The sequence below is a fragment of the Grammomys surdaster genome, unplaced genomic scaffold (assembly GCF_004785775.1).
Source record: "Grammomys surdaster isolate TR1022 unplaced genomic scaffold, NIH_TR_1.0 126048, whole genome shotgun sequence".
Taxonomy (NCBI): Eukaryota; Metazoa; Chordata; class Mammalia; order Rodentia; family Muridae; genus Grammomys; species Grammomys surdaster.
In genome coordinates, this window is record NW_021620860.1 from 1489508 (window position 1) to 1508060 (window position 18553).

The following is an 18553-nucleotide window of genomic DNA, read 5'->3' on the forward strand; positions in this document are numbered from 1 at the left end:
AAGAATGGGAGAGATAACATGCTCTTTTAGAAGGTATATATTTGGGAATCACAACCAACAAAGGTCAAAGGCCAATTTGCCACACCATATGCAAACAAATAACAGAGAGAGTCCATTTAAACTATTTAGGCCTCGGGGCCTGCCTCCCTCCCCCCACCCCCCCACACAAAAGTAGTACATACTTTCAAACCCAGAACCTGAGGGGCCAGGGTGGATGAACCAGGTGAATCCCTATGAGTTTAAGGTTAGCCTAGTCTATGTATCAACTTCTAGGACAGCCAGGGCTACATGATGAGACCCTGTCTTGAAAGAATTAATAAAAATAAACACTTCAATCCCTAACATGCAAAATGCAGATTTCAAATTTCATTTTCAAGCCAGGAATAGTATACATGTCTGTAATCCCACAACTTCGATGCAAAGGACTTAGGAGTCGAAGGTCATCTTGGGCTCTATATTGAGTTTGATGATAGCCTGGGCTAAATGTGACCTTGTCTTAAAGAAAAATTTTTTAGAGTAGACACATCAGTGCTTACTTACAACCCCAGCATTTGGTAAGAGGCAGAAAGATTGCCACAATATGAAGCCAGCCTGGTCTAAATAGTAAACCAAGAAAGACAGGGCTAGAGAGATCCTGAGTAGAAAAATCGAAAGGAAAGAAGGAAGAAAAAAAGGAGGTAGAAGGAAACAGATTAAAAAAAAAAAACAAAAAACAAAAAACAAAAAACAAAAAAAAAAGGAAAGAAAGCTCCTGAAGAGAAATGGCTGATTGCAGACAGAAGACTAGAATAAGGAAAACTATTCAAGATTATTAACAATGTATCAAGAAAACTCAAGAACTAACTTGATCAAGTTTAGACTAGACAAAGATTAGGAAATTTGAACAAGAACTACTGTGATAAAGACTGGAAAGATGGCTAGAAGGTTTTCACCACTTGCTGTTCTTGAAGAAGACCAGAGTTTGGTTCCCAGCACCCAGGTCATGCCACCTCACAACCACCTGTTACTTCTAGCTCTGGGGATCTGACACCCTCTGCTAGTGTGTAGGGGCACTTCCACAGATTTAGCATATGCCTCTGTGCTCTCCTTCTCTCTCCCTGTAAAAACATATCAAATATGCAAGTCTATCAGTTTCTAATAAACAAAAATCCAATAAACAAAATCTTCTCAGTAGTCATTTTCAGAAAATAGCAGAAAGTCACCTCACTACGTTGAAAACTGGTAAATAAAATGAACTAGTTAGCTTTTCTGCAACACTGAGGATGAGACCCAAGACTTCACACAAGACACAGGCAAATCTTATTTTTGTTTTTGTGACAGTGGCAACAATAATACAAACTCAGACTGAGACATCTATAGAATAAATGATCTAATTTTCTCTAAGCAGATTATAAGGAAACAAATGAAAATCTAGAGATGGAAAGGGGATGTTAATTAAAAGATTTGAGATAAGCAGAGCCTAGTGACATGTGCCTGCAATCTAGTTAATTTTGTGGCCTGAGACAGGAACATTACCAGCCTGGGTAAACTGAAGCCAGCTACTACGCTGTTTCCTGGTTTGTTTGTTTTTTAAATTGGATTCATTCTTATTTATATTTATGTGTGTGTGTGTAAGTGTGCATACACTTAAAAAAGACAAATAGCTAATATAAAGAGGAAACTGTACATATTATGAGTTATAGACAAAACAAAAAGGTTAAGACAGTCTTACCCACAGCTCCAAACATCAATGGCTGGTGTGTATCTTTCTTCTCCAAGCAGCAGCTCTGGAGGTCGATACCACAGAGTAATGACTTTGTTTGTGTACGGGCGACTGAAATGTAAACCATCAGAATACAAATTTGAGTGAGTGATGTTTTTTGCATATTTTTCATATTTTTGATAAAAAATATGTCCCTAAACACTAACAAAAAAATAGCTACCAACTAAAGATGAGGTTGTTAAAACAATTCCAATAACAAATTAACAAGCCAAAAAGTAAGATGGACATGAGTGAAAGATGAAAAACTCACTTCTAGTCCAATTTGGGTTAACTATGTCAGCAGAGGGCTGATTGTAGAATTCAGACATGATGGCACATTTGTTTAGTGCCAGCACCCCCATATCATGTGGAAGGCACTAGACATAAATGTACACAAATACACACAATGCACACAACTCCAGCTTCAGGTGGATTTGATACTTAGGCAGTCAAATGGGTATGATGAACATGCACACAAAAAATTAAAAAGCTAGGCCAGGCAGTGGTGGTGGCGCACACCTTTAATCCCAGCACTTGGGAGGCAGAGGCAGGTGGATTTCTGAGTTCAAGGCTAGCCTGGTCTACAGAGTGAGTTCCAGGACAGCCAGAGATACACAGAGAAACCCTGTCTCAAAAGAAAAAAAAAAAATTAAAAAGCAGTCTCTAAACATACAAAGAGCAATAACAACAAACGAATGAAGGGGACGGTGGCTCATGCCCTTAATCCCAGCCCTCTTTGGGCAAAGGCAGGTGAAGTGCACTGCTGTGAGATCAAGGCCAGCCTGGCTTATACAGCGAGTTCTAGGATAGCGAGTGCAACCAAGAAAAACCCGTCACAAAAACAAACAAAAAAAGATCTATGTGGTAACACATTCAAAGCACTAGGGAATTCTAACAGTCACTTTAACTTGTAGAATTTGAGAGTATCAAGACTCTTCTCTAATTCCCACCATCAGTTTTATTTAACTAATTTTTTGGGGATAGTGTTTTTACTATGCCAAAATAGGCCTTAAATCATATGTCACAAGTAAACCTTGACAATGCCTCACCTCTCTTCAGAGTTATAGAGCCGAGCAAGTCCAAAATCTGCCAGTTTGATTTGCCCGCTGTAAAACAAACAAATTATTTTCATAAGTAAATGCAGCAGCCATTGAACTACACTTGGAAACTTAAGTGCCAATTAAAGAGCTAAAGGAATTACAAAATTAACTTTTGATGCCTGATCATATTTCTACTAATGGTTACCCTCCCCAATTTAAATTTGCCAAAGTTTGCAATGCCTCACAATATTTTTCTATTATTGCATTTCTGGATTTGATTTCTAATTTTCTTTTTACCATGTAGTCTACATATATTACCCAGAGTCCCCAACTCTTAAAACAATCATCTATCTTATTTCAACCCTGTGAAGAACTAGGTCTATAGGTATGTATCTTCAATGCCAGTTCTAAACATTTACTTTATTTATTATTTTTTTATTATGAGACAGAATTTACCACATACCCTGGCCTCAGCCTCACTCTGTAGGCCATGCTGACCTTGAACTCAACAGAGTTCCACCTGTCTTTGCCTTGTCATGTGCTAAGATTAAAGATGTACACCACTACACTTAGTCTTTAAGTCTTTATTTTGTGGTAGTCATCTGTGCATAGTACATGTGTTAAAGTAATACCTAATGTTAAAGACAAAGAGATACTTAAGGCCAGACATAATAGCACATATTTTTAATCCTAGCACTAGGGAAACAGAGGCAAGAGGTTCAGGTTCATGGCCAGCCTAAGCTTCAGGGTGAGATCCTGTCTCAAATCACCAAAGACTGGGGATGTAGCTAAGTGGCAGAGAATACGAAAGCCTAAGACCCTAAGCTTGATCCCTAACACTATACAGAGCAAAACAAAACAAAAACAAACAAACAAACAAACAAAAAAAACCTTGCCTTTGCCGAACTTTCATTCTGATAAATGATAAATTCAGTAACAGGGCTCAGTTCATGAATCTGTACTCTTTTCCTCACAGTCCTGGGGACTGAACCCAAGGTCCCATACATACTAGGCAAGTACTCTACCCATTCTGAGTCGGTTATTTCATTTTCTTTTCTTTTCTCTTGAGATAGGGTCTCCTTTGAAATCCAGGAAGGCACAGAACCTGAATTTGGGCTGGTCTCAAAATCACAGTAACCCTCCAGCACCACCCTTCCAGTTGCTGTCATGACAGGCATGAGCCGTTACACCTGGCTCTGAATGTACATTTCTAACACACTCCTCCATGACTCCAATGAAGCTGGTCTGAGAACTGTAATTTCACAATTTGACTTATTTATTTATTTATTTATTTATTTATTTATTTATTCCACCATCGTCATCATCATTTTGAGACTCCATGTTGTTATGGAGGTTAGGCTCCTTTTTTTTTTTTTTTTTTTTTTTTTTCCTTTTTTGGTTTTTCGAGACAGGGTTTCTCTGTGTAGCCCTGGCTGTCCTGGAACTCATTCTCTAGTCCAGGCTGGCCTCGAACTCAGAAATCCACCTGCCTTTGTCTCCCAAGTGCTGGGACTAAAGGCGTGCACCACCACTGCCCGGCTCCGCCAGGCTCCTTTCAAACTCATAATCTTTGGCCTCTGCATGACCATGCAGCTTGAGACACTCCTATAAAGGAGTCAGAATCCCCTTTGACTCTGCTCAGCAGTGACTGTCTAATTCACCTTCTACCTTCCCCTCTCTCCCATCTCCTTCTCTCTTCATCCTCCTTCCATCTCTTTTAGTACTAGGTATCAAACTCAGGTACTTGTGGATGTTAAGTGCTCAACTACTGAACTACATTCCCATCCCTCAGTATACAGAGATGTCAAGGAGTATTTTAAGAAAATGAAACACAATATTGGGAGAATTACTTAAAAATTATGAACTACTCAGAATTATGTTAATCTATCTAAATTTCTGTACCCTATTTTAATATTTATAGCCTTGCTACATTTGGAGAATGTAGGGGCTACTGTATCTGAGGTGCCTGATAGCTCAGGTAAGACAAAATTCAGAGAGTAAAGAAAAGAGGCTATCTTGGAAATGTTTCCCAAACCTATGAGCAAAAGGACAGAATATAAAACAAGAAAAGAGGGGCTGGAGAGATGGCTCAGTAGTTACAAGCACTGACTGCTCTTACAGAGGTCCTAAGTTCAATTCCCAGCGACTACATGGTGGCTCACAACCATCTGTAATGGGGTCTGATGCCCTCTTCTGGTGAGTCTGAAGAAAGTGACTGTATACTCACATACATAAAATAATTATATACATCTTAAAAAAAAAGAACAAAATTAAGAAAAGTAATAGCAACAAAATTTTACATTAGATCAACTACTATCATTCCTACTAAGAAGTCTATACACCTTCATCCACTTGCCCAAAATACCACTTCTTTTTTTCAGTGTGAAATAAGATCTCACTCTATAACCCAGTCTTGCCTTGAATTCATAATAATCCTTCAGTTTTTGCTTTCCAAATGTAGGCATTAAAAGCATGAGCCTCTTTATCTGGCTCATTACATTTTAAAGTTTAACTTACAAACAAATTCCACACAAAGGAAATCTAAATTAAAATAGCAAAAAAACATAGCTATGAAAAATTTGCTGCCGGGCGGTGGTGGCGCACGCCTTTAGTCCCAGCACTTGGGAGGCAGAGGCAGGTGGATTTCTGAGTTCGAGGCCAGCCTGGTCTACCGAGTGAGTTCCTGGACAGCCAGGGCTACACAGAGAAACCCTGCCTCGAAAAACCAAAAAAAAAAAAAAGAAAAGAAAAGAAAAAAAGAAAAATTTACTAATATACTTGCTGCATGAATCATATTAGAGACTAGTAAAGTATTTCTTTACTTGTTTGGTTATTATTCTTTACTTCTATATGTGCAAGGGATGTTGAATGTGTGTGTGTGTGTGTGTATGGTGTATGTTTGTGCAGCTAGAAAAATACTTGCAGCAGTCAGTATACTCCTTCCATCCTATGAGTTCTAGGGACTGAATTCTCACCATACTTGACAAGATCCATCTCACTGTCCCTTACTTATTTTTTGTGGTGCTAGAATTAAACTTAGAACCTTAAAGGTAAAGGTTCTTTATATTTATAAACTTTTATAAAGGTTTCTTCTATTTCAGGGTAGCTTAAAACTCCTATGTGGAAATATTGCAAAAATTTGGCATACACAAAAGAAAAAAAACCCACTATTGTTTTATTCATTATATCCCAATAGAAACAAAATGTCTTCCAACATAATCTACAAGTACTCAATGGTTTTATGGCTTCGGAATCCATCTGTCCATCCAATATACCTCTACCCTTTGACTGTGCTGCATTTCCCCTTACCTCTCACACTCATATCGTCACTCATCTTTACTTGGCAGACTTTTTTCTTAAGTGTTATAATTTGTAATCTGACATCTAGGACTAGTCCCTTTGTAAACATGACTATATTGTAGTCAGTATTTTCCTTATTTCTCTTTAGCCATTTCTCTTGGATTCTACTCATTTTAATATTCAGGGTCTCATTATGTAGACTGGGTTGGCCTCAAATTCAAGAGAACCACCATATCTGACTTAAAGATATATTGTTTTCGAACTCAGTGCCAAATACAATACACACAATTTTTTTTGTTTTGTTTTAAAGATTTTTTGTATGTGAGTACACCATCACTGTCTCAAATACACCAGAAGAGGGCATCAGATCCCATTACAGATTGTGAGCCCCCATGTGGTTGCTGGGAATTGAACTCAGGACTTCTAGAAGAGCAGTCAGTGCATTTAAGCACTGAGTCATCTCTCCAGCCCAGAGACCATCTTATTGTAAGTATATATAGTATTTTTATATGAATATGTGTGTGTGCATGAATTAACACACACAACGTACATGCAAGAACCCTTAGAGGCTAAAAAGAATACTGAATTGTTTGGAACAGGAATTATAGCTGGTTGTTAGTTCTTTTGTGCACACTAAGAACCAAACCTTGGCCATCTACATGAGTTTAACTACTGATACACCAATCTAGCCTCTTTGATACTTTTAGCAGGATTCCCTGTCTTCAGTCTTTCACCATATAGTATTAGTGCCCCTCTAAAAGAGAAAGCCAGGTCTCTCCAAGACAATATAAGCTCAAGTTGGGTACACATTTTACACCTCAGGACTTACTTGAGGGGGTGAAGCAGGATTACTCTGAGTTAGAGAACACCCTATGATACAGAGTGAGACATTTGTTCAAAAAACCAAAAAATGAACGCTTTAGTGTTTTTATACTATAAAACAGTCCCTATACCAAGTATGCCACCATGATCAACTCGGCTATGCCCTAAAACCACCTAGTGAATGTGCTAAACAACGGGAATGCGTCCATGTGTAGAGCCACTCACAGAATCCTTAGGGCAAACCAGGCAATGGTTAAAGAACTAGTGAACACTTCTACTGAAGAGCCCTTGCCTCCTGTAGCACTTAATAAAATGTAAAAACTCAGCCAAATACAGTGGAACCCACCTTTAATCCCAGGCCTTTGGAGGTAGAGGAAAGTGGATCCCCGAGAGTTCAAGGCCAGGCTAGTCTAAACATTAAGTTCCAGGACTAAATAAATAAATATGATTTTTGTTGTTGTTGTCGTTGTTTTTAAAACAAGGTCTTACTATATATTCCTGGCTGGCCTCAAACTCACTAGAGACCAGGCTGGTCTTAAGTTCAGAGAACTACCTGCCCCTGATCAAAGGCATGTACCACTATGCCAAGTAGATAGTCTTCATAGTTACTGGGGAAACTTGAATGCATGCTTCTCCTGCCCCAACCTTCCAAGTAGCTAAGACTACAGGTGAACTAACTATAAATGATATAGACTTAAGAGAAATAACGAACCTTCCCTTTTAATAAGAGATTATGAGTTGTAGACATAGTAACAAAAAAACCAAAACAATAAAAACAAGACACCGCCCCCCCAAACCAAACCCAACTTCTTCAAAGTATCTTACTAAATTGCCCAAGCTGCCATACTCCTGACACCCTCTACTTTAACTTTCCTAGTAGCTGTGATGGTAAGAATTTACCCACAGTTCCAGTTTAAGATTTAGTCTCTTTACATCATGTTTGCCTCACAATAAAGCCACATAATTTTAAACAGTACTTTACACAGACACCTTGAATACCATCCCAATTGAACTACAGATAAAAGTAAGCTCCTTCGTAGGATATACAAGATCTTAAATTGGTTCCTAAGAGCTTCATATTTCACCTTAATGTGCTTTACTTTTTGCTTTAGCAATAAAGCTATGCTTATAGTTTCCTAACATTCTTTGTTTGTTTGTTTGTTTTTTTCTTTTTGAGGTAAGTCTTAAAGTTTCAGACTGGCTATTAACTGGTACATAGTGCTAGGAATCAAATCCAGGTCTTGAGGCACACTGGCAAGAACAGTCTACCAATTGAGATACACTGAGATACATCCTAGCCCTACTCTCAAACCCTGAATCCTCCTCCCTTAGTTTCTTAAGTCCTGAGACTATGGGCACGTTCTTTTTCATGTGTATATGCTTTTGTATAAGCAAACTTTTCTGCAGAGATTTTCAATCTTCATTGTTAGTTTTTCTGATAAATTTCTATTAATTCCTCAAAACTGAATGTTCTAAGTAATTCTAAATTTAACAAACAAACATGGGTCCAGTGTGGTGGTGTGTGGCTTTAACCCCAGCCCTTGAGAGACAGAACATTATAGTTTAAACACACCTGAGCTACAGATTGAATGAAACCTTGTGTAAAACAACAAAACATACTTACTGAACTGATCATTAATAAATGGGTTAGCTCTACTACTAAACTCAGCTGCACAGTGTACACAGCCAAACTTTTAGTGTTAAAAGCCAGGGGCTGGAGAGACGGCTCAGCGGTTAAGAGCACTGACTGCTCTTCCAGATGTCCTGAGTTCAATTCCCAGGAATCACATGGTGGCTCACAGCCATCTGTAAAGGGATCTGATGCCCTCTTCTGGTGAGTCTAAAAGACAGTGACAGTGTCTAATTTATAAAAAAAAAAGTATTTTTAGACAATTTTAGGTAATCCCACCTGGCTATTTATTCCACCTCCGAATACAACCATCATGTGTGAGTGCGTGCGTGAGTGTAAGAGAGAGAGAGAGAGAAAGAGAGAGAGAGAGAGAGAGAGAGAGAGAGAGAAAGAGAGAACCCGCGTGTGTGATGAGGGAGCATGCCCAGGTTGAGGTAAGATCTTCCTCTGAAAGGAAAAAAACTGACAGCCTTAAGTGCAGCTAAAGAGGCAGGCCTGTTTCTTTCCACTGAAGAATATTAAGAACCCAATGTATATTTAAGTTTGCTCTGGTAACAACTCTATTTATTGACTATATGGTATATTCTCGAGTAGATCAAGCCCCTAGAATGCTAGCAATTAGAAAATATTTATTTGCAATCCTATTTTGTTAATTCTAACATTAAATTTGGAAAAATGATAGAAGAGGGAGGTAAAAAAGTTAAAAAAAAAAAAAAAGAACACATTGAGCATCCATGCAAGGAAAAAAGTTGTACTGCTTATAATCCTAATTATCTAGACAAATCAAAAAGAAAGGGAAAAAGTGATTAGCCTTACTTGGTTACTATGTTACCTGTTATTCAGCAAAATGTTAGAACATTTTATATCCCGATGGAGGAAATTCTTTTTGTGACAGTAATCCAGTCCTTCCATTAGCTGTTTCATGAATGACTTGATATGGTCCTCAGAAAAGTGCACCAAACCTGATTCAAGCAGTCCCATTAAGTCATGGTCCATATATTCAAATACAAGGTAAAAGGCACCTATATAACATGAAAAAGAAATTTTTAAATGTTGACATAACAATCCTCAAATTTGAATATAATTTTAAGTTAACCATAGTCTCTCTGGAACAACCCCTTAATTTTATAGAAAAAGAATCTAAATTAGAATAATAAAAATAATTTCCCTTTCTAATGATACATAATACTAATGGAAATAAATCTAGATTTTTATACTACTGTTATATGAACAATTTACATTCTGAGTGAGAAAACTGCTACCATTAATTTATATTACTATACGTCATGATCAAAGTCTGTTAGCAATTACAGACCCTGGGCCAAACTCAAATCCAATCAGATACCGATTCTAGTTTTTCTAGTTTTATCTTGTATAAGATAACCATGCCCATTTGTTATAAATTATGAGTCTTTTTTCTTCTTTTTATCCTATATGTAAGAGCTTTGCCTGCATTTATTATCTGTGCAAAATATCCTTACCTGGTGCCTGAAGAGGCCAAAAGATGGTACTGAACCCACTGGAACTGGAGTTACAGATGTTGTATAATGACATGTAAGTTTTGGTCCTTTGAGCCAACTCTCTAGCTCTACCCTCCCTACTCCCTTTTTTGAGACAGGTCTGGGACTGACTATGCAGACCAGGTTGGCCTAACAAGTATGGGCTACTATTGACTCCTGAGCACAACTCACAAGTGCCTATAATCATAGCCCCTGAAGATCTGGCACCTTCTGGTCTCAAATGGGCACCCACATACATGTGGTATAAACTCAGATTCACACATAAACAGAAATAAAATAAATGGAAAACATTTCAAGTAAAAATAATTGAAAAATGTTGTCAGGATAGGTCAGTGTTTTTCAGAGTACTTGTCTTGTGAGCCTCACAACTTGAGTTTCATCCCCAAAGCCCATTGTCAAAGAAGAGAACCAACTCCTGAAAACTGTCCTCTGACCTCTACATGTAAGCAATGTAAACACTGCTTATGTAAGCATATGATGATGTTGTTGCTGATAATAATTTGCAAAAATAATTCAGAACTACAAATCATTTAATCAAAGCTTCTAAATTCATAAATACAAATTAAAGAAGCACACTAAAAATAGTTGTAAGCAATTTGGAATTTATCATACCGATACCATAACATGAAATATTAAACCTACAAGCCGAGGATATAGTTCACTTGAGAGTATGCTTGCCCAGCATGCATAAAACCCTGGATTTGTATGTTTTTGTTTTAAAACAGGGTCTCACAATGTAGCCATGGCTGGCCTGGAACGTAATAGGCAGAGCAGGCTGGCCCTGAAACAGCATATGTCTCACAAACACTCAGATTAAAGGCACACAGCACCACGCCTAGCCCAATCCCTAGCACCACATAAACAAGTGTAGTAGAAAGATTAAAGGCCATCCTTAGCTACACAGAGTTAAACAGTCTGGGTATAGGAAATCCTGTTCTCAAAAACAAAAAACAAACAAACAAACAACCCCAGGTTTATAATTCTGTTAACTAGTAGCATTAAAAAAAAAAAATTGAACTCAGGGTCTCAAGTGTACTAGGCAAGTGCTCTAGAACTTAGCTATAGCCCTGACAAGGCAGGGATTCTTTCTATAGAGAGTAGCCTTCAAGAACTTTCTCATATTTCCCAAATAGTATGCATTTTTTTTTTTTGAGAGAGAAGGGGGGGGGGACAGGAGAGAAAGGGAAAGAGAAAAGGGGAAAGAGAGAAAGGGAAAAAGAAAGAGAAAGAGAGACAGAGAGGGAGGAAGTACATGTGCAACTGCATACAAACATATGTGCACAAGACACTCTGGCTCATAGGTACAAATAGTGTGAAGGCTAAAGACCTATCCAGGTTATCTTCCTCTTCTATCATTCTCTACCTTATTTTTTGAGAAAGTCTCGCTAAACGTAGAGCTTACTATTTTGGCTGGGCAGTGAGTTCCAGACATCCACCGTTCTCTGGCTGACAGAGTGTAGGGCTAGAGGAATGCACTGATATTCTCAGGTTTTCCTTGGTGCTTGGGTCCTCAGGATTGCATGGTAAGCACTTTACCCACCTAGACAACTCCTCAGGCTCATTACATTTCTTTTTTCCTTCTCATTTTGAGGAAAGAGAAATGATGAGGGACAGGATGAGAACACAAGCATTGTCACAGCTTCCCCAATGTTCCACAGTTCCATCAGAGAAAGATTGCATTAAAGGAGTAGATGGAACTAATCTAAGACCTGCTAACTTAAGAAAAACAGATATGAAATGAAGAGTTGGTTAACCAGAGGACCAAGAGTTCAGATCTAAACATTACCATTTACTGTCACCTGTCCGGTTTACCCACAACTGTGATTTTTCTTATAGCTAGAAAGATGGCTCAGTTGGTAAGTGCTGTTTTTGCTGTTGTTGCTGCTTTTAAATTGTATATATCCACATAATGGTTGGAAGGCAGAAAAGGGTGTCAGATCTTCCTGGGGCTGAAGTTACTAGTGATTGTAAATTGCCTGATAAAACTTCTGGGAACTGATCTCACATCTTTTATAAGACCAGTTTCACTCTCCTATACCTGCAAAACAATTTTTAAATTGATGTATAAATCAGGGATGCTGGCTCACATCTGTAATCTCAGTATTCAAAACACAAGACAAGGGATGGAGAAATGGCTCAGTGGTTTGAGAGCACTGGCTGCTCTACCAAAGATTGTAAGTTCAATTTCCACCACCCACATGGCAGCTTGCATCTATCTACAACTCTAGATTCCAGGGAATCTGACACTCCCATCACTCACATGGTGGCTCATAACCACTTACAGCTTCAATTCCAGGAGATCTGATGCCCATTTCTGATCTCTGTGGCCACTGCATGCATGTGATGTGCATAAATACATTTAAAAAACAAAAACCTAAGACTTAGGTCAACCTATCAAAAAATTCACACAGGCAGAACTACACGTGGTGCTGCCATCACTTTAATCCCAGCACTTGGAAGGTGCGAGGGGACGAGTTCAATGTCATCTGTATCCACACTGACCTGCTACACGAGATAGTAACCTAAAAAGTCCTCACAGGTAAACAAGCTAAGAAATGAAAAGTAAAATGGAGTAGAATATAGCTATAATCACACATTTGGGAGGCATACATTAAGTAAAGAGGTTCTTAAGAAATTGGAGGACTGAAGAGATGGCTCAGCAGTAAAGAGCACTGACTGCTATTTCAGAGGTCCCTAGTTCAAGTCCCAGCAACCACATGCTGGCTCATGACTCTCTGTAATAGGATCCGAAGCCCTCTTCTAGTGTTTCTGAAGACAGCTACAGTGTACTCATATGCATAAATAAACCTTTAAAAAAAGAAAAGAGAGCTTGGCAGTGGTGGTGCATTCCTTTAATCTCAGCACTTGGGAGGCAGAGGCAGGTGGATTTCTGAGTTCGAGGCCAGCCTGGTCTACAGAGTGAGTTCCAGGACAGCCAGGGCTACACAGAGAAACCCTGTCTTGAAAAACCTATTAAAAAAAAAAAAAAAAAAAAGAAAAGAAAAAAAAGAAAGGAAAGGAAAGGTAAGGAAAAGAAATTGGAAGCCAGCGTGAGCTATATGAGACTCTGTCTCAAAAAATAATATGGGAGTTGGAGACACAGCTAAGCATTTAAGAGCATATAATGCTCTTGTAGAGGACCTGAGTTAGGTTCCCAGCAACCACAAAAAGTGGCTTACAGCCACCTTCAGCTCCTTCTCCAGGAGATTCAGCCTCATCTACATAGCAAGTTCCAGAACAGCCAGTACTAGAGAGACCTTGTGTATAAAAGTAAATGAATAAATATAAAAACAGAAGCTGCATGGTTCAATAAATAAGAGCACTTGTAGCTCTTGCAACAGATCATTATTCAATTCCCAGAACCCACATGGCCACTTACAACCACTGGTAAACTCTAGTTCCTGACCATCCAATGTCCATTTATACACACAAAAACAAATAAATCTTTTTAACAAACAAACAATAAGGTTTAAATGGTAGCACAAGCCTTTAATCACTGACTCTGGAGTCAGAGGCAGGTCTGAGTTCAAGTTTGAGGCTAGCCTGGTCTACAAAGAGAATTTCAGGGAGCCTGGGCTACAAGGAGATTCTGTCTCAAAAATAAATATATGTTGGCTGCAGTGGTGCACACATTTAATCCCAGCATTTAGGAAGAAGCAGGTAGATATCTGAGTTTGAGGCCAACCTGGTCTCCAGAGTGAGTTACAGAACAGTCAAGTGTTATGCAGAAAATGGGTCCACCCCCACCACTGAGAAACAAAAAACAAAAACAAAAAAACCCACACACACACAAAAAGAGAGAGATGGAGAAATGGTTCCACAGTTAAGAGAACTTACTGCTCTTCAAGGCATATATGTGTGTACACATACACATTCAGGTAAAATCACATACAAATGAAATTAAAATAACAGAAATTTCTGCTATTACCTTTGTCCTTCTTGAAATCCAGTGCATCCTGTTTGTCTGTGACAATTTCCTTCATGTTTACAACACTTTGATGAACCAACTGACGAAGAATCTTGATCTCCCTGATAGCTGTGATTGGGAAACCCTCTTTCTCATTGTCTAGCCGAACCTTTTTCAGAGCTACTAGTTCTCCTGCAAAAAATAGATGCAAACTGTCACTGTGATCAACTTACATTTCTTAATCATAGTTATGAAGCAGCACTACATGTCCTCACCTTCACAGACTTTTTACATAAAACCTCTAATTCCCTTCTTTTTTTTTTTTTTAAGGAGCTGAGATTGAATTTAGAACCTATACTAAGCATGGCTTCTACCATAGGGCTACACAACCAGTACTATTCCTATGTTATTAAGTTTTCATATAGAGTCAATGCTGATATAGAATCTCATTCTTGGGTCAGGGTGATATTGCACACCTTTAATCCCTGTACTCAGGAGGTAGAGACAGCCTAATCTACAAAGTGAGGTTTATAACAACCAGAATTGTTAGACAAATAAATTCTGACTTGAAAATCAAACCAAAGAAACAAATACAATAGTAAATAAATGAATAAATAGATAAACAATATTATTCTTTTCCTCCTTGGCTTTCTCATTTCTAGGACGGGCGGGGTCTTGATAAATAGATTAAGATATCTTCAACTGTTCTGCTTCTCACAAGGTAGAACGAGAGAACACACTCCCTGTAAGTTGTCCTCTGACATCCCAATGTGTACTTGACACAAATATGCCCGAAGACAAAAACAGACATACATTTGTACTCACTAAATAAATAAAATACAATATCCTCCTTGCCAAAAAAAAAAATCAGAACAAAAAAAAAAATTCAGTAAGTAATATAAAGTTTAAACAGACAACAAAGAAGGCTGATATTATAATTATAGCCTTTTTGATAGAGTGCAGTGCAAGTTGTAGGTTCAAATCCCACCACCAAAACACAAAACAAAACAAATAATAAAGTCCACCACCAAGTCAAAACAATAAATATTCAAAATAGTCAACAAAAAGTAGAAGATTCAACTTTGGGCTTATATTGCTGAAAATCAAACCCAGGACCTCTCAAGTGTATACAACCAGTCTACGTCTGAAATAAATACACACACACACACACACACACACATATGTGTGTGTATATATATGTGTATATATATATATGTGTGTGTGTGCGTGTGTGCGTGTGTGTGTGTATGTATGTATATCCCTTGTCCGAAAGGAGCTCTGTGGTCATTCATGAAATCACATAGTTGTAGACTTAAAAACTGTCTGAACTATGTATTTTCATACATCGTTTTGTCAATAATCTTTGAATAATAACAATGTTTATTCAGAATTTGCTATTGTTGGTACTATAAATATTCTAGAGATGACATAAACTACACAAGAGGATGGGCACAGGTTATATCCAAATAGTATCCTATTTTATGTAAGAGAGTAGGTACAGGGAGGTCCTGGAGCAAACAGACTAAGAGATTAGGCCAAACTATTCTTTTGGAACATCTACTTAATAATAGTAAGAGAGCAAATTAGAGCCTAAAACTTATTTTAGTAAATCTATTAAAATATTAATAATTGTTAAATTATTATACTTTTGGCACCAAGAATTCTAGGGAAATACCTGTGTCTTTGTCCTTGGCTTTATATACTTGGCCATAGGTTCCTTCTCCAATAATCCCAATAATGTCAAACTTGTCCACACAGCGCTTCCCCCAATCACTTTCTGTTTGTCTTCTTTCTCCATAACGAGGACAACAAATTCTAAAAGGAAAGTCAGAAAAACTGTTATTTTTTGCCATTAAACTGGCTTCTTACAAAATTATTATTGAGATGGTAGAAATGAAATAATGAAATAGTATCTATCAATGGTTATAATGGAATTCTTGCTTTAAAAGGTACAAGGTAGTGATGGGGTGTGTAAGTGTTCACTAAATACATTGATTGCTTTTCAAAAAAAAATATGGTTAAAGCTAGCCATGGTAGTGTCTACCATATTTTTGTTTGTTTGTTTTGAGCCAGGGTCTCACTGTGTAGCTAGCTCTCTGGTTGTTCTGGAACTAACACTGTAGACCAGGATGGCCTTAAACTCAAGAGATCAACCTGGTTCTGTCTCCCAAATGCTAAAACTGAAGAGACTGCAATCTCTTGTGAGTTCTAGGCCAGCCAGGGATACAGAGTTAAGACCCTTTCTCAACAAGAAAAGATGTTATCTATATTGGGCTCATATATTTGAGTGCTTAGTCATCACTTTGATAGGACTAGGAGGTATAGCCTTGTTGAACTAATTATGTCACTGGAGGGGTTTTGAGGTTTCAAAAGCCCAAGCCAGGCCAGTAGTTGCTCCTACTAACCATAGATCAGAATGCAGTTTTCAGCTCTTGCTCCAGTGTTTGCTTGCATATTGTCATACTTCCTGCTGTGGGAATGAACTAAATCTCTGAAACTGTAAGCAATTCCCCATCTAATTGGGGAATTAAATGATTTCTTTCATAAGAATTGCTTTGGCCATGGTATCTATTCACAGAAACAAAACTGTAAATAAGACAGGTATCCTGCCAAGAAATTTTTCCCATAAAATTGAAAGAAAATATGTATTTATTGGCTCTCACTTCTTTTGTTTGTTTGTTTGGTTGGTTGATTGGTTGGTTTTGTTTTCTTTTGAGACAGGGTTTCTCTGTGTATCTCTGGCTGTCCTGGAACTCACTCTGTAGACCAGGCTGGCCTCGAACTCAGAAATCCGCCTGTTTCTGCCTCCCAAGTGCTGGGATTAAAGGCGTGCGCCACCACCGCCCGGCTGGCTCTCACTTCTATGAGTTATGGAAGATATATAAATTTTAGATATAAAACAGAAGAGAATAATTTTAAATTAAAGAGATCCCTAGGGGCTGGAGAGATGGCTCAGTATTTAAGAGCACCAGCTTATCTTCCAGAGGTCCTGAGTTCAATTCTCAGCAACCACATGGTAGCTCACAACCATCTGTTGTGTACATGCAGATTGTACAACCATCTGTTGTGTACATGCGGACTACTTGTATACATAAAATAAATAAATCTTAAAAAACAAAACAAAACTGAGAGAACGATCCCTAATGTGCTTGTGAGAAACCTCAGCAGGTAAGAGTCATGAACCAGGAATCAATCTCCAGCACCTACATGGTGGCTTACAACTGCAGTCCCAGGGGATTCAGCACCCTCTTTTGGTCTCCTGGGACATAAGACATGCATATACAGCACAGTCATACATGAAGGCACCTATGTTCATAAAATATAAAAATTTTCACATCCTGTAAAACTTACTTTGGTCTCTTTTTATATGGTTGTTGAGGTGGTGTAATTGCCTTTGGCTCTGGAGAATCTGGGGGAGATGGCTCTCCGCCTGGTAGCTCAGGAGGAAGAGGCAAGTCTGTGAGTAAATGGCGAGTCCTCTGCTCCTTCTCTTTCTTTGCAGGCTTTGAAGGAAGCATTTCTTTTGGACTAGAGATGAGAGAATAAAAAAAAAAATCATTCAGAGACTATGCAAATAAAGATTTCAAAGAAAATTATAATGCCTATTAAAAGATTACTAAAATCTTACTTATGGGAGCTACGGAGATGGTTCAGTGGTTAAGAGCAGTGGTGTTTCTTTCAGAAGACTAAGGTTTAATTCCCATCACCCACATAACAGCTCACAATTGTCTGTAACTCCAGTCCACAGGAATCCCACTGCCTTCTTTTGACTTTTGTGGGCATCAGGCATACATATGTTACACAGACATAAATGTAGGCAAAACACTAATATCCATAAAATAACAATAAATCTTTAAAAACAAAAAAGACTAAACAGATAAAACTTAGGAGCTGGAGATATGACTCAGCAGTTAAGAGCACTGGCTGCTCTTCCAAAGGTCATGAGTTCAATTCCAGCAACCACATGGTGGCTCACAATATAATGGGATCTTCAAACCCTCTACTGTCAGGTGTACATGCAAGGTAAGCATTCATATGAATAAATCTTAAAAAAAAAAAAAAACTCTACAAGAAATTAGAACTTGAGTGTGCTTATATTTAATAATAGTATTTGGGTTATACTTTTAATTTAAACTTAATATGCATGCATGCAATGGTGACTGTAGAGGCTAGAAGAGAGCATCAGATAACAGATGGGTGTAAACTGCTATGTGGGTGCTGAGAACAGAACTCAGGTCCTACAGAGGAGCAGCTAATGCTCTAAACCACTGAGCCACCTCTCCAGCACATTGTGGTAAAATTCTTGCCTAGCAGGTCCTAGATCCTGGGTTAAATACCCAATACCTGATGAGGAAGGGGTAGGAAAGGTACGAACTTGGCAAGTATAGGCAGGAGGATCAGGTATTAAAAGAGACCACAACTACACAGAAAGTTTTAAGGCCAGTAACTACATGTGATCCTGTTTCAAAAATCAAAAAATTAAAACAAGTCAAAACTCTCTTTAATGGAACCACTAACATTCCAATTTCAGATAAAATAAAATGTACAAAGGAAGTTCTAAAAGTTATAACGTAGGATTGAAGCTCATACAAT

At 38.2% G+C, this 18553-nt stretch overlaps 1 protein-coding gene across 4 annotated transcripts in view; it reads right to left on the reverse strand.

Moving 5' to 3' along the window:
- Cdk12 (cyclin dependent kinase 12) overlaps window positions 1–18553 on the reverse strand; it is a 77246-nt gene that overhangs the window by 43766 nt on the left and 14927 nt on the right. For all 4 annotated transcript variants that reach the window (XM_028755177.1, XM_028755176.1, XM_028755174.1 and 1 more), the window contains exons 3-8: window positions 17312–17488; window positions 15636–15775; window positions 13982–14152; window positions 9366–9555; window positions 2791–2847; window positions 1712–1813 (exon numbers count right to left, since the gene is read on the reverse strand). In XM_028755177.1, the coding sequence (XP_028611010.1) occupies window positions 1712–1813; window positions 2791–2847; window positions 9366–9555; window positions 13982–14152; window positions 15636–15775; window positions 17312–17488 (837 nt within the window). The remainder of the gene's footprint in view (window positions 1–1711; window positions 1814–2790; window positions 2848–9365; window positions 9556–13981; window positions 14153–15635; window positions 15776–17311; window positions 17489–18553) is intronic.